Source organism: Coenobita brevimanus, chromosome 25, assembly GCF_032717465.1.
Source record: "Coenobita brevimanus isolate Jiangsu-jjx chromosome 25, ASM3271746v2, whole genome shotgun sequence".
Classification (NCBI taxonomy): Eukaryota; Metazoa; Arthropoda; class Malacostraca; order Decapoda; family Coenobitidae; genus Coenobita; species Coenobita brevimanus.
Window position 1 is genome coordinate 26,982,204 of NC_136978.1, and position 15,155 is coordinate 26,997,358.

At 41.9% G+C, this 15,155-nt stretch overlaps 1 protein-coding gene across 1 annotated transcript; it reads left to right on the plus strand.

Annotated features, from left to right (window-relative positions):
* Positions 1 to 5,280: 5,280 nt before the first annotated feature.
* On the plus strand, positions 5,281 to 6,639 carry LOC145393797 (uncharacterized). Its single transcript, XM_080267844.1, has 2 exons — positions 5,281 to 5,329; positions 5,792 to 6,639. The coding sequence occupies exons 1-2, from the start codon at positions 5,281 to 5,283 to the stop codon at positions 6,637 to 6,639; spliced, it is 897 nt and encodes a 298-aa protein (XP_080123970.1).
* Positions 6,640 to 15,155: the final 8,516 nt, after the last annotated feature.

The window sequence follows — 15,155 nt, forward strand, 5'->3', positions numbered from 1 at the left end:
CCCAGCAGGAGACTTGGTTAAGTCTAATAAGCTTCTCCGAGCTAAGACATATGATGAGTTTAAAACCGAATTTTTGAAGAGATTATCTGGAGGTATGAACTTTTTGTCAGGTATAATCCCAGAATTACATAAAATTGTAGATCTTGTAAAGAAGCACACTACAAATCATGTGTTCAGCGAAATAACTGCTGGTGTCTCCACCATTAAAAGAACATTATTAGCTACTTTAGAAAATTCAAACTGGACAACACAAGATGGAAAGATGTCCCCAGACCTTGTTGTGGACATCATTGGTTATGCAGCTGCCTTGTGTAAATTACCTGATAAGACCCTCAAAATCGCCAAGACGATTCCATACACCCCAGCTATGTGCTTACTAGACTTAATGAACGAGGTAGAGATGCAGTGTAGCAAAGCAGGGGTGATCGAAACAATCACATTCTAGTAGAATGAGAATGCCTGAGACAGTATCAGCTGTGAAAACAGCTACAACTACCCGAAACAGAGAACAAAATTGATCGGGACCCGAAAGCAACCAGAGCAAACAACCAAACGTGTCGAGGCAACGGTCTCAAACACCAGGCCACAGGCAGTCTCATACGTTTCCGTGCAGTCCAAGCAGATCTCACGCCACAGACACCACTAAATATGGGAAGTCATCTCGCAGCTCACAATCGGGAGATAGGTCCATTCTATGTTACTATTGTGCAAAACCAAGACACACAAAAAATGAATGCTTTATCAAAACAAAAGAAGACAAACAAAAGAAACAATGATTTGACCCATACTGTCGGCATCATTGGTGCCAAGGGCGTTGGACCAGTAATTGCAAGACAGTAGAGAAATTAGTGTCCATTTTTAAATCGGGGGAAGACCAAGTCACGACAAAAAACGAACAAACATAAAGAAAAGCAAGTCTAAAATTCACATTGGAGGTATGTTGGGAAGTGAGTGTATCTTGATACCAGCTGTATGTGAGGATCAAAATGTTTCCTTATTTTTAGACACAGGCTCTCCAGTGAAATTAATAACACAAGAAGATATAGATAGAATACTTAGAAATAAGAAGAAAATAATTTTCTGGAAGAATCTGATTTACACTTATATACGGCAGATGACAAACAAATTACAGTAAAAGGTATGATACGGTTAAACATCAGTTTCACAGAGACTATAAGAGTAATTTCTGCATTTTTTTATATTCTTGAAAACTTAGCAATTAAAGCTCATATAATACTAGGCTTAAGATGCATGAGAACAGAAAATAACACTATTCCCACAAATGAATGGAATAGACTTTGATAATGAGTTCATAGAAGAAATACCATCAGAGTCCTCACCGATTAGTAAAACAAAACCAAAAAGAATTGGTAATATTAAAGGCTTGAACAAACATACACAAACAGATAAGTGTACAGATCCACTCACCCCCCCCCCCAGCCTCCAGGACTAGAAACCCAGGTAATGGTACTATCTCTATCAGTTTTTCCCGCCCATCTCACCCATGATTTAGTTATACCACCTAACTCCTATGTGCAAGTTACCTTAAAGAGCAAATTAAAAAATAGTACTGTTCTTGTCTTAGAAGAATTATGTAAAATAAAAGGATTGTCAGTAGAAAACGCATTATGTCAGATGAACGATGATGGGCAAACTTAGATATTCCTGATTAATTACATGAATGGGGAACTACACTTGAAAAAAGGGGAGTATAGTTAATGTTGAAAAATGACCCATATATATATATATAGACTTATATATATATATATATATATATATATATATATATATATATATATATATATATATATATATATATATATATATATATATACCCTAAGTCTCTCTCTCTCTCTCTCTCTCTCTATATATATATATATATATATATATATATACCCTCCCCACCTGGCGGCAAACTATTGAGGCAAAGCAGCCGTAAAACAGAGTTAAGATTCTAAAAAGGTTTTAAACTAAAAGCAAATTCATTAACAACAATCATATAACTACAAATTAAAAAAAATAACATGCACACAACTTAAAATCATCAAATTTCATGGAGGAAGCCGACCTCCTCCAAAAATTCATCGACCCCACAGCCTGGGTGGAAGGAGTCCAATCCCAGCACAAGGGACAGCCGAGAGCTGCTATGCTGGTACTGTGGCAAAAAGTTCTTATGGGCATCCCTCAGACTCGAACATTCAACAAGCAAGTGCCAAACGGTCTGGGGGAAAAGGCAGTTCTCACAAAAAGGCTCCTGGGACCGCTCCATATGGTAGTGGTGTGTTAACCGAGTGTGGCCGATCAGGATGTGGCCAAACACCATCTCTGCTTGTCTATGCATTGGGGGGCTAGACTTAGGGGAAACGGTGTGGTGCAATGGCCTAGAGTTGCCTGTTCACCTCGACAATCTCCCATCTTTGCTGCTAGCTAATTCGTAGGGTAGCACAAATCGCCGTGATGTGGTCAGCGTGAGGGAGAGCAAAGGTAGGATCCAACACGTCAATTTGGATAGCCAACCGAGTCACTTCATCAGCCTCCTAATTGCCACACTCCCACGTGCACAGGGGCCAGCCAGAGTACAATCTTCACATTGCTGCAAATGACGACAGCCAGCCTTTAGTGAACATCAAGGAAGAAAAGGTGAGAAGACACCAGTGCACTGAGGGCTTTGAAAGCACAACAAAAATTACAAAAAACAGTAAAACTCTCTCCAGATCAGCCATGTTCCGTAGTTTCTTTGACTGCATAATGGAGAGCCATCATCTCCGCCGAGAAGGTCAATGCAACCGCTAGGAGTGAGCCACAAGCTTCAAAGCAGGCAGATTTGGCAGAAAAGCTATCGCCGTCTATGGACCTATAGCCATCCACGTATACTGGTGCGGTTCCAGCGTGACACAAGGCATGCTAAAGAAATTAAACCTTTGCTCTGGCTGGTGTGGAAGCCTTGGAAGCCGAGGCATAGTGATAAACTGCCAACTGAGGTAACCTCATGGGGGGTTTCATGGTTGGGGCCAACAAGGCCACCGGCCTGAGAGTAACTGAGAACTCATGAAGGACATTCCCCCCCGAACTCCAGCATATATATATATATATATATATATATATATATATATATATATATATATATATATATATATATATATATATATATATATATATATATATATATATATATATATATATATATATATATATATATATATATATATATATATATATATATATATATATATATATATAGACCTTCCCCACCTGGCGGCAAACTATTGAGGCAAAGCAGCCGTAAAAGAGAGTTAAGATTCTAAAAAGGTTTTAAACTAAAAGCATACAATTCCACATTTAACTACAATCACCGTCATTTCTGTTCCAAATTAGTGATCTATGTTTTTATACCTTCTGTTCTGCTTATGCCTAGAGATAGTAGGAAAAGAGGTAGCTTAAAATTTATTTCTCACTGTCTGCTCATGTTTCACTCCCACACAAGTATTTCAATAGTAAAACATTTTCCTGACGATGGCTGCCCTATCATAGAGGAAGTCCTATTCAGAGGTATAAAGCATCTCACTTTTACTATTGCAGGGGTAACAGATATGCCATCTGAATGTCAAGTAATGTGATATTAGGAGAAAGAAAAGCTGGAAGAAGGCACACGGTAGGCTCATGTGAGTCCTTCAAAACGAATGTGATGAGAAGATGGTTGTGCAGGTGCGAGGGGGGGGGGAGAGAAGGACTCTGATTTAATAATTGTCATGAAATATCTCCTTAAATAATTACGATATACAAACACTATATTGCAATGATACTCTTCTGTACAACAATATAGTCCAAAGTCACCATTAACTTTTATCATATATAATATATAATACCTGTAAAAGTACTTCCTTTGCCCTCTTCCACTCTTGTAATATCCTAACACTAAACCCACTGAACCCCTAAACTCCTGAACCCCTACACTACACTACCCATCAGCTGCGACAATCCTCTTGCACGCCCTCTCTCTCTCTCTCTCATTTGTGAAAAGTTTCGATCCATTTGTTGACCTTCAGTTCAGACCTCACACAAAGAGAACTTTGGCAACTCTAAGTATTAAAGCTGGAAGCTTGGCCAACTGCACACTATAATACTAAAATCCTGGGACTTCATATGTTTGTCAAATAAGAGATGGTGTCTTAATCGTTGCTGAGAAAGGGGCGGATTTAGTAAAAGAAAAGAAAAGAGTGATTATGGTGAGGAAAGGTAGTTAGTCAGTGAGGGAAGAGAGAGTTAGAGCTCTTGTTCATTGTTTCAAACTATTATGTTGACCACTTAATGGTAACGAATATGACTGAGGCGAGAGTCAGTGCACAGACCGGTTTAGTCAGAAACGGTAATTTAATGATGCGAAAAATAATTATTTAAAAACAAGTGACATCCAGGAAATAAAAAATTGTGTGGCATTCAAACTGCATATAGTATGAGCAGTCAGGAAGTTATACTTATTTTCATTTCATTCCCTGAAATGATTATAATTATATAGAAATTTCTTTTAAGTGTAAATGTCCCTCTGTTCCTCTTTCTTTTTATCCATATAATAACATGTACATTTAAGCAGAATTGTTTTTACTATTTAATATGTATTAAATGATATAGTTTCCTGCGTTGGGAAAATTGAATTATTAGCTTTTTGACACGTGTGAGAATCGGTGTAAAATATACATCGGTTGGCATTAACCAGATAAATATCTCCTGATTTTAAGACCCCTTCGCACGGTATATATTTATTTACAGTATCAGAATGTCAATAATATACGGTAATTACCAAAGACAGAAAGCTCACAAGATCAGTATTCAGGACACATTTGCCAGGCAGTGCTATCGTTTCGCATATCTTTTATCTCATTTTTACCTTTTTTGTTCAATCGTGTTTCACTGGGTGATTCCGCATGCAAATTAGCTAGCCGACTGCAGATATTTTAACTGCTGTACTCAATTTAAACTAAAAAAAAATCGTTAGCTTAGGAATGGTTCCTCGTCGTCGACGGAGTACTAGAGCATAAGCATATATCCAGCTACATCACTTAGAGGTTATCTCCTCACCCACCTATTGTCATCCTGTTGATCCAATACTCCCATGGACCAGTTTCCGCTTGGAACAGTTTTTGTCCCATGGGCTTTTTTTTCTCTATGGACCCCGCTGAGGGAGGTCACCTTGACTTGGCAGCAGGGCTTGAAGTGTGGCTGGCAGTGCCATCTACTCGGGAGGCCTGCCTACCTTTGTTGGGTTCGGTATTTGTTGGCCTCATGGACCAAGCACACCCTACATCGCTGGTGGAGGAGGCCTGCTGGCGATGTTAGTCCCTGCCCATTCACCATCTAGGGAAGGACTGTTGCCTTCCTACGTGTTTGCAGTGCGTGGCGTCTCGTAATGCTGGGAGACAGGAGTCCTGGAGGTTGAGCAATGCTGCACGATGCGCCCTGCAGCTAGCAATACACCTCTTTGGTCCCTTATTCTGGCTAGACGGGCGGCCTGGTTGGGCACGACCAGGTCAATCGGCTGGTTATGTGTTGGCTAGGGTCAAGTGGGCCTTGGGTGTCTGGTGGCTCCTATCGTCCTGGAGTCACCCTTGCCTAGGTCCCCTGGTGGTTACCCGCTTATACTCTCCTGCTACCTCTGGGGTCGCCAGTGATGTTGTCCCTGGTATATGACCTCCCCTTGTTGGGCTCCATGGTGGATGGAGGGATAGGGGAATGAAGTTAGTTATAGTCATATTATAGATGAGCTTCCCCCCTTTTTTTGGTACTCTTGTGGCAGGTGGCCGGGCCCATGAGTCCTTATCAACTGGCCACGTTGGTGCTCCTGTCAACCCTGTACCACGCAACGGGAAGGAGCACTTTCAAGGAAGCGGCAATCAGCCCTCCAAGAAAGCCCTATCACCCTTCACTGAGACAATACCTGGCATCTTTCTACCTGACCAACATAAGAAATTCATAGTTTTGAAGTTGGCTGATGGTTCCTCTTTCAGGGACCACAATGCGTTTAAGGTTCACCGTGACCTGGTCAAGGCTTGTGGATCATCCCCAAAAGTTGTTCCACAGGCAAATGGGTCACTCGTTGTAGAGGCCAGGGATGCAGACCAAAGTGCCCGCATCCATGCCATCAAATGTTTAGCCTCCTGTGATGTCACAGCCACCAGTCATTCCACCCTGAACCAGACTCAGGGTGTTGTCCTCTTTAAGGAGTTCCTTAGGTACTCGGAGGAGGACCTCCTGAATGGGCTGAAAGACCAGGGAGTAGTGAAGGTGGAGAGGATAAAGAAAAAGGTAAATGGGATATTGACTGGCACACCATCACTAATTGTCACCTTTGATAGGATGACATTGCCTGATGTCTTAGAGGCAGCTTACTACCACCTTCAGGTTAAGGCATATGTGCCAAGACCTAGGCAGTGCTTTAATTGCCAGAGATTTGGGCATGTCAGCAGGTCTTGTTGTAGGAACATGCAAGGTCTCCCACAGGTGTGCATTAATTGTGGTGGCAATTCACATGGCAAGATGGACTGCCCGAATACCCCCTGGTGTATCAACTGCCACGGTGCTCACCCAGCTTCATCAACACAGTGTGACCAGTACAGGTTTGAGAAAGAAATCATGTCTGTTTGAACCCATGAGAATTTTTCTTTTGCAGAGGCAAAGGGACGGGTCAGAAGGATGTTTATTTGCCCCAGGGTCATTTTTGCTTCAATTCTCTCACGGCATAAGGAGGTCCCACAGCACAACAAGACAACACTTCATGTTGCCCCACCTACTTCTCAAGATAATCAGTCATCACAGACGTCCCAGTTGAGGGATGCTGCTGTGACAGCAACACATTGGAAAGGTCCCATTCCAGTAACACTCCTTCAACTTGTGATATGCAGAATGCTATTCCTGTGGTTAGTACAGTTTGTGAGAAAGACGGTTGCCCAACCGCTACTCTGACTGTTTATGCCCCCACTTCGGTGGTTGAAAACTTCAACACTTCTGTGGTGGTGACGGATGTCCACGTTGACTGGACTCCTTCTCCTGTACCTGGCAAACCTCACTGTTGTTCGTCAGAGTCCTCTGAGCATGATGACCAGTCATCTAAGTTCTCTGCTGTTGAACCTTCTGTCGACACCTCTCCTGTTCCCTCTGCCCAGCAGTCTGAGGAATCTAGTCAGGTCACATCTGAAACTGATGGTTTACCTCTGGTCCCATCCCCATGTGGGGATGTTGGTGGAAAGCTCGTTGGTGCTTCAGATCTGAAGCACGGGATGGTCGCCTCAACAGATTCGAGTCCCGTGGACTCTCCTTCCACTTCTGGGGCTTCTGGTGGGAGCACCGACTGTTCTACATCTCCAAAGGTGGCCCCCAAGCTGCCTTCCAAACAAACCGGTATGTCCACTCCAAGAAGGAGTGTTGTAAAACTTACTTCCTCGTCCTCACGTTTGCCTTCGGATGTTAGACAGAAGGTGCAGATTTCTGGTGCTGGGCAGGCTCCTTCAAAGGGTTTTCATAAGCATCAAATCAACCCCAGTCAGGAGGCAAGGTTGTCTCGCCCCTCATCCTGATTCTTCCTTCACTATGGGTACTATGGGATTCTCACCCAGTATACTATAATGGAATTGTAGAGGTGCCATGGCAAATTGGGAGGAATTGCAGTTATTACTCTCTACTCTGAACCCGCTATATGTTTGTCTTCAGGAGACAATGGTGGGGGACAGACAGTTCCCTTCCATTAGGGGGTATAAGGCCTTCCATGCATCTCCTCCTGGTGGTTATAGCGGTGGATGTGCAATTTTGTGCCGTTCTGATGTCCCCTTTATTTCCTTTGAGATACAGTCTCCCTTTCAAGTTCTAGCAGTACAGATGCACGTTGGGAGGTGCTATACCATCTGTTGCCTGTACCTTCCACCTTCCATTCCTGTTCTGTGTGCTGATCTAGAAACCCTTATCAGCCAACTTTCACCCCCTTTCCTACTCCTTGGTTGACCTTAATGGCCACCATCCTTTGTAGGGTAACTCACTCTCAAATCCCCGGGGTGCTCTTCTTGCCTCTTTGGTTGGGGATTTAGATTTGGTTGTCCTCAATGATGGGAGGCCTACCCATTTTCATGTTCAGACTGGCACATATTCTGTCATTGACCTTACCATCTCCTCCTCTGACTGTGCCAGTGATTTTTCTTGGAAGGTTTTGGATGATCTACATGGTAGTGACCATTATCCTGTGGTGGTCCAGTCTATTCGCTCTGTTCCTCCAGCCTATATATCATGCTGGTGTCTGGATAGGGCTGATTGGTCTCTCTTTGAGGAACTATGTGTATTTTCCAACAGGGTTACTGGTTTTTCAACTATCGATGATGCTGAATGTTATTTTACTAAGACCATTTTCTCAGCAGGGGTTCATTCCATCCCACGGACTTCTGGTGTTTTTTCCCAGAGACCTGTGCCATGGTGGAATGATTACTGCTCCATAGCAAAGGGAGCTTACAAAGCAGCTGCCCGTCAGTTTTTTGCCAATCGTAATGTTTTTCTAAAAATCCAGTTTCGCAAAGCACGTGCTCACTATAGATGGGTCATGAAGAATGCTTGCCATGACTCATGGAGGTCATATGTTTCTACAGTTACATCCTCGACTCCAATGCCTATGGTGTGGAAAAAGGTGCACAAGATTTCTGGCAGGTTCTTGCCCCCCCCTCTCCACTGGTGTTGTGACATCACGGAGAACTTGTGTCTGCACCAGGTGCAGTAGCGTCTGCTTTTGCAAATCAGTTTTATGCTGTCTCAAAAAAGGATCCTTCTCAGCCGTTTGCTACCTTTCGTAGGAATCAGGAGAGGCTGGGTCTTGACTTTTACTCTCGTGGCGAAGAGCCGTATAATTTAGACTTCAGCCTCTGTGATCTGCGTGCTGCCCTCTCAGAGTGTCATGACACTGCTCCTGGTCCTGACGACATTCCATACACTCTGCTCCATCATCTGCCGACTGATTCACTTCAGTTTTTATTGGACCTCCTTAACAGGGATTGGAGTGAGGGCTCTATTCCCAGGAGTGGGAAGTTGGGTATTGTCCTCCCCATTCCCAAGCCTAGTAAAGACCATTCACAGGTCACCAACTATCGCCCTATCACTTTAACATCATGTGTGTGCAAGAGAACATGGTCAATGTCAGGCTTATGTGGTTTCTGGAGAAGAGCTGCTTTCTCTCTCCGTTGCAGAGTGGTTTCTGTAAATTACGATGCACTTCAGACAACCTTATCAGGCTCGAGGCGTCGATCTGTGAAGCTTTTGCTTCTAAGCAACATCTTGTGGCTGTGTTCTTTGACCTTCAGAAGGCTTATGAAATTGCCTGGCGCCATGGCATCCTCCAACAACTTCATGCCTTTGGTTTACGTGGTTGCCTGCCTGTGTTGCTTGGAGACTTCTTGTCTGATCGTGTGTTTAGGGTCCATGTGGGTTCTACCCTCTCTACGCCACTGTGCCAGGAGGAAGGTGTCCCACAGGGGAGTGTCTTAAGTGTGTCCCTGTTTGCGGTGGCTATCAATGGTATCATTGACACTGCACCTGCTGGGGTATCCTCATTCCTTTATGTGGATGACTTAGCTATATGGTTTTCTGGCTCCCACATGTCTGCTATTGAGAGGCATATGCAACTTGCCTTGGACAAGATTTCTGCCTGGGCAACTTCCAAGGGTTTTCGGTTTTCCCCTTCTAAGACTGTGGCTATGCACTTCTGTAGGATGAGAGAGGTACACTCAGACCCTGATCTCTAACTTTGTGGCAGGAGACTCCGTTCTGTGACAGAGACGAAATTCATGGGCCTGACATTTGACTGCCGTTTGACATGGGTTTCACACTTGGCAAATCTTAAAACATCGTGTATGAAGGCTCTAAATCTATTGAGGGTTCTGTCCCATACCTATTGGGGTGCTGATCGGAGGATGCTCTCGCATTTGTTTCAGGTGTTTGTAACCCCCAAACTCTCATATGGCTGTGAGGTATACTCCTCTGCCACAGAGTCCAGACTAAAAACTCTAGATGCTGTCTATCATGCTGGTCTTCGCCTCGCAACTGGCGCTTTTCGGTCATCTCCAATTCCCAGCTTGTTGGTGGAAGTTGATGTGCCTTCCTTAGATCTACTGCATCAGTCTGTTGCAGTACGGTGCTGGCTCTGGATTCGTCGCCTTCCAGACTCACTTGTTTGTGACTGTGTGACGAAACAGTCTTGTTTTTTGTATTATAGTAGACACCCTCGCATGCATCACCCATTTTCCTATAGGGTTTGGGATATTATGGAGGAGTTTGGTGTGTCAGGAGTACCTGTCAGTCCAGTTCGGATCTCGAGGGTTGCGCCATGGATATTGCCCAAGGTAACTTTCTGGAGGTCTTTTGCAGGCTCAAAGGACTCTGTCACTCCTCAGTGTCTTTTGCAGATATTTTTATAACATTCTTCTAGTCATGGTGGTTCTGTACCTGTGTATACTGATGGCTCTAAATCTGCATCTGGTGTTGGTTTTGGAGTGGTATTTCCCAATTTTAGCCGTGGAGGTAGTCTTCCTTTGGTTGCCTCAGCTTTTACCGCAGAGTTGTCAGCTATTGTTTTAGCCCTGAAGTTGGTGTTTGTTCACCCTGACAATTATTTTGCTATTTTTAGCAACTCTCAAGGGGCACTTTTGGCCCTGGGCTCTTTTAACTCTTCCCATGCTATAGTTTTAGCTATCTTGGAGTGGCAGTTCCTCATTCGTCGTCGGGGGAAGAGAGTGGACTTTTATTGGGTTCCCGCACATGTTGGTGTGGTGGGCAATGAGAAGGCGGACGCACTGGCCAAGGATGCGGCTTCTCAACAGCCCCCACCCAAATATCTGCTTCCTGCTTCTGATGTAACGCCTTACTTGCAGTGCAGAATTCATACGTGTTGGCTGAGACGCTGGGATCGTGTCACTCATAATAAGCTGAAAGAGGTCTTTCAGGGAGTGGTTGTGCCAAGGGTTCTCCCTTCCATGCTTCGGCGATTGGAGGTGGCTCTTACTAGGCTTCTCAATGGGCACTCTCGGCTTACACATGGGTTCCTGATGAGTGGTGAGACTCAACCGTACTGTGATGATTGCCTTATTCCCCTTACTGTCCATCACTTGCTGGTCGAGTGTCCAAGTTTGGGGGACCTGCGTCAGAGATTCCTCCATAAGCATAGAGGGGCAGATGGTGCCTACTGTCTCTCCTCAATGCTTGATGGAGCCTATAGCGATTTTACTGATGTTTTTAGTTTTCTTCAGGAGGCGGGCCTCCTTCCACTTTTATAACTAATGAATATTTTCTTTTAACTTTCTTTTATTATTTTCAGTGTTTTATTTCTAGTAATAGTTATTGACTTTACTTTGAATATGCACTGCTTATTTGCTGCATCTTTTAGCTTGTTGTCCAGCGGCATATGACCCTGGCAGTTGCGCCGCCAGTTTCAACTACAATCAATCAATCAATCAGTCATTTCTCCATGGACGTTTTCCCACAGAATGATTTCTCTCAATGAACCTGCTTTCTCTCAAGCACCTAATTCTTCCATGAACCTCTGTTACCCAGTGCACCTATTTTTGTTATACACCTATTTTACCTATGGGCGGATTTTTCCTCTGGACGTTTTTCTGCCAAGCTCTTATTTCCTTCATTACAGTACCTCTATTTTTTCACCAGAAACCAATTTTTCCTACATGGATCTAATTTCTCTAGACTGAACTACTGTATTTTTCCCATGGAACTATCTTACTCCATAAAGCTATTTTTCCTCAATGTACATATTTTCTCTATGGACCTACTTTCTCCCCATAGGGAGACCTCAGATTTTCACCGGACCTATTTTCTCGCATGGATATGTTTCCTTCTCGTACCTGAACTGAATGAACAGAAGGCAGTCACTGATTATGTGTGTGTGGATGACAGAATGAGAAGGTTCGTTACGGATGCAAGAGCATACAAAGGTCGGGGGGAGTGGACTTTCTGACCACCACATGATGGTGGTGAAAGTCAAGGTTCAAGTGCAATTAAGGAATATAAGGAGGGAAGGACAGGAGGAAGCAGTCAATACAAGGAGGGTAGAAAGGTTACAAGAGGATGGGGGGAAAAAAGCAGCATATAAGAGAGAAATGGAGAAGCAATTAGGTAAATATGATTAGTAGCAGATCGAGGAGGTGTTATGTGTGTGCAAGATTTTCACAGAAGAAATCCGTGCAGCATGTGAGATGGTGTGTGGGGTGAAGAGAAAACGACAGGGAGCGCAGGGAACATCATAGTGAAATGAGGAGGTGATGCAAGCTGTAGCACAAAACAAGAAAGCATATATTGAGTGGATGGGAAGCCGAGGCACGGAGGAAGTTGAAAGATGGAGGACAAAGTTACGGTATATGTAGAAGGGAAAAGAGAGGTGAAAAGATTGGTCAGAGAGAGTAAGAAGAGAGTGCATGAGGAACTTGGAAGGAAAAACATAGAGAATGATAATAATGCCAGTACAATTGGCTGGGGAATGGCTGAGAGAAGGAAGGTGGTAAGAAGGGAGGAAGAGATCAGTGGGATGGAAGCAGTGGAAGCAGTGAACAAGGTGATCATGGGGAAAGCCCCAGGAATTGATTGTGTGATGAAATAATGAAACATGGGGAGGAGATAGTAGTAGAATGGATAGGAAAGAAATACAGATTGGCCTGGGAAGAGGGTAAAGTCGCAGAGGATTGTAAGTCATGTGTGATTATTACCCTGTACAAAGGAAAAGGGGAAAATGAAATGTGTGGTAATCAAAGGGGAATTTGTCTTCTTATTGTAATAGACAAAGTATACTGTAGGATGCTTATTGACAGAGTTACATAAATAACAGAGAAATTAGTTGGAGAAGAACATGGAGATTTTGGGAGGACAAGAGGTTGTGTACATCAGATAATCATCCTTAAACACTCAAAACAGTCCTACAGTAAATTCTAAGTCACATAATAAAATCATGCTGGACTTACTGCACGTTCGAAAATCCCTTTCCAGGTTTACAGACCAAATAATGATTAACTCCATTCCTTAACTTGATCATGATCCATTTCCAATTTGCCTTAGAGGATGAAATTTCCGTTTTTTCTTTTCTTCATGTGTGTTTTTGTCTCCAAAATCATGCAACTAAACAGTGTTTTAATTCCTTATTTCTTCTAATTCCAGTCATGATTTATTAAATGCAAATATCGGTAGATATTCTATTATACTCTAGTTGGGACCGGACGTTTCTTTATAGCGTGTATTCCTTACCGATTTGTGTGTATGTTTGTATGTATGTATATCGATCTACCCACCTATCTTTATCTATCTATCTATCTATCTATTTGTCCATGTCTCTCTCTCTGTCTTTCTCTTTCTCTCTCTCTCTACTATATATATATATATATATATATATATATATATATATATATATATATATATATATATATATATATATATATATATATACATATATATATATATACATATATATATATATATATATATATATATATATATATATATATATACATATATATATATATATATATATATATATATATATATATATATATAAAATCTCAAATTTCGATGGACATGTGTACAAAAAAACAGCATCTAAATTCAAAACATCGAAATTTAAACTGAACTTCTTATGGGAAAATCAATTTGGGTCCAGGGCCTCCCTACTTCACTATATAAAATCATGATTTTTTGCCCACACTCCCTGTAAACTTTATAAACTATAAATGTGGTTAAATAACTGTAGTTCTGCATTGTATTGCCATACTGTACTGTAGTGCAGAATACAGAAAAATTTGTTACAGTTTGTCAGTATCCTGTAACAGTTTTTATTACAGTAGTTACAGCACAATGTACAGTACAGTACTAACCTTAGGTTATGGAATATTATCACTTGACACGCTGGTGTTGGTGGTGTGTGGCAGGGGTGGACCACTTAGTTGAAGTAGCCTCCTCTGTGGAGGTATCCAACAAAATTCCTCAAAATGAAAATCATCCTTGAGTATCTAGACATCTGCAGTGTCAACATCTTCCTCCTCACCCTCTGGGATGGTTATATCTTTCAATACCCTAGTAATTGGCCTGAAGAAGGTGATGATTTTTGACTGTTTCTGCTTATGAAGCCCGGGACTGCATCGAAATTCGCGATTTTGCATCGAAAAGTGAGGTAGGCAGACAATTCCAAAATGCATCTAAAGTAGAATCATCTAATTCTAAACTGTCGAAATTTGAGATTTTACTGTATATATATATATATATATATATATATATATATATATATATATATATATATATATATATATATATATATATATATATTTTATCAATCCCTTAACATTCTCTTGCATCCATAACACTTTCACACCTACATGACTGCGTTATATCCGATCATTTCATTGACATTACTTGTACTGTAGTGTTATTGTTTTTTTCCAGACTGATTTGACGTAACCTAGTCTAATCTACTGTATCGTAAGCTGACCTAATGGTAATATAGTTTAAAATTAAACCTACATGATTTAGCTTCGGCATGACCTATTCCAACTCATGCACACCTAAATTTGTCTAAGTTTAACCTAGTGTAATGCACCTAGTCTAATCTAATGTGCCCTTACATGGATTAATCTAACCTAAAAGAACGTGCTAAGCCTAATCTATCCCATCATGATTTAAATTTTAACTTTACCACAGGCATTCAGAACAAGGATAGCTTTTGCTTAGGAACATTTCACGATCCGCCAGTGATGTTAAATCACCACAAATCTCTGATTTTATAGTACGGGCCTTGGAGTGACCATCCTTTATTCATTGGCCATGTCTAAATTACATGAGACTGACTAACTGTGACTTGTTTTGTGACTGACACTGGCTGAGAATGGCTGACCCTGCAAAATTATAAAGAAAACTATGACACTATGACTGAGCAAGAAATTAAGCGCGATGCTGAGACTGGCTGAGAAAAACTGTTGTGAATCTGGTATGAATCAACAGTTTTTAAACCCCGAAGTTGTGGCTCATTCCCAGTACATTTTCAACGTATATATTTTCGTAATTATTTTATCATCATCATCAACATCATCATCAGTAGTAGTAGCAGTAGTAGCAGTCGTAGTAGTAGTAGTAGTAGTAGTGTTTTG

What these genes read in the sequence shown, in the direction of transcription:
- LOC145393797 (XM_080267844.1), top strand. Translation starts at nt 5,281, where the DNA reads ATGGACCAAGCACACCCTACATCGCTGGTGGAGGAGGCCTGCTGGCGA. An exon ending in GGAGGAGGCCTGCTGGCGAT is followed by an intron (nt 5,330 to 5,791) that starts GTTAGTCCCTGC and finishes CTCTTGTGGCAG; the next exon opens with GTGGCCGGGCCCATGAGTCC.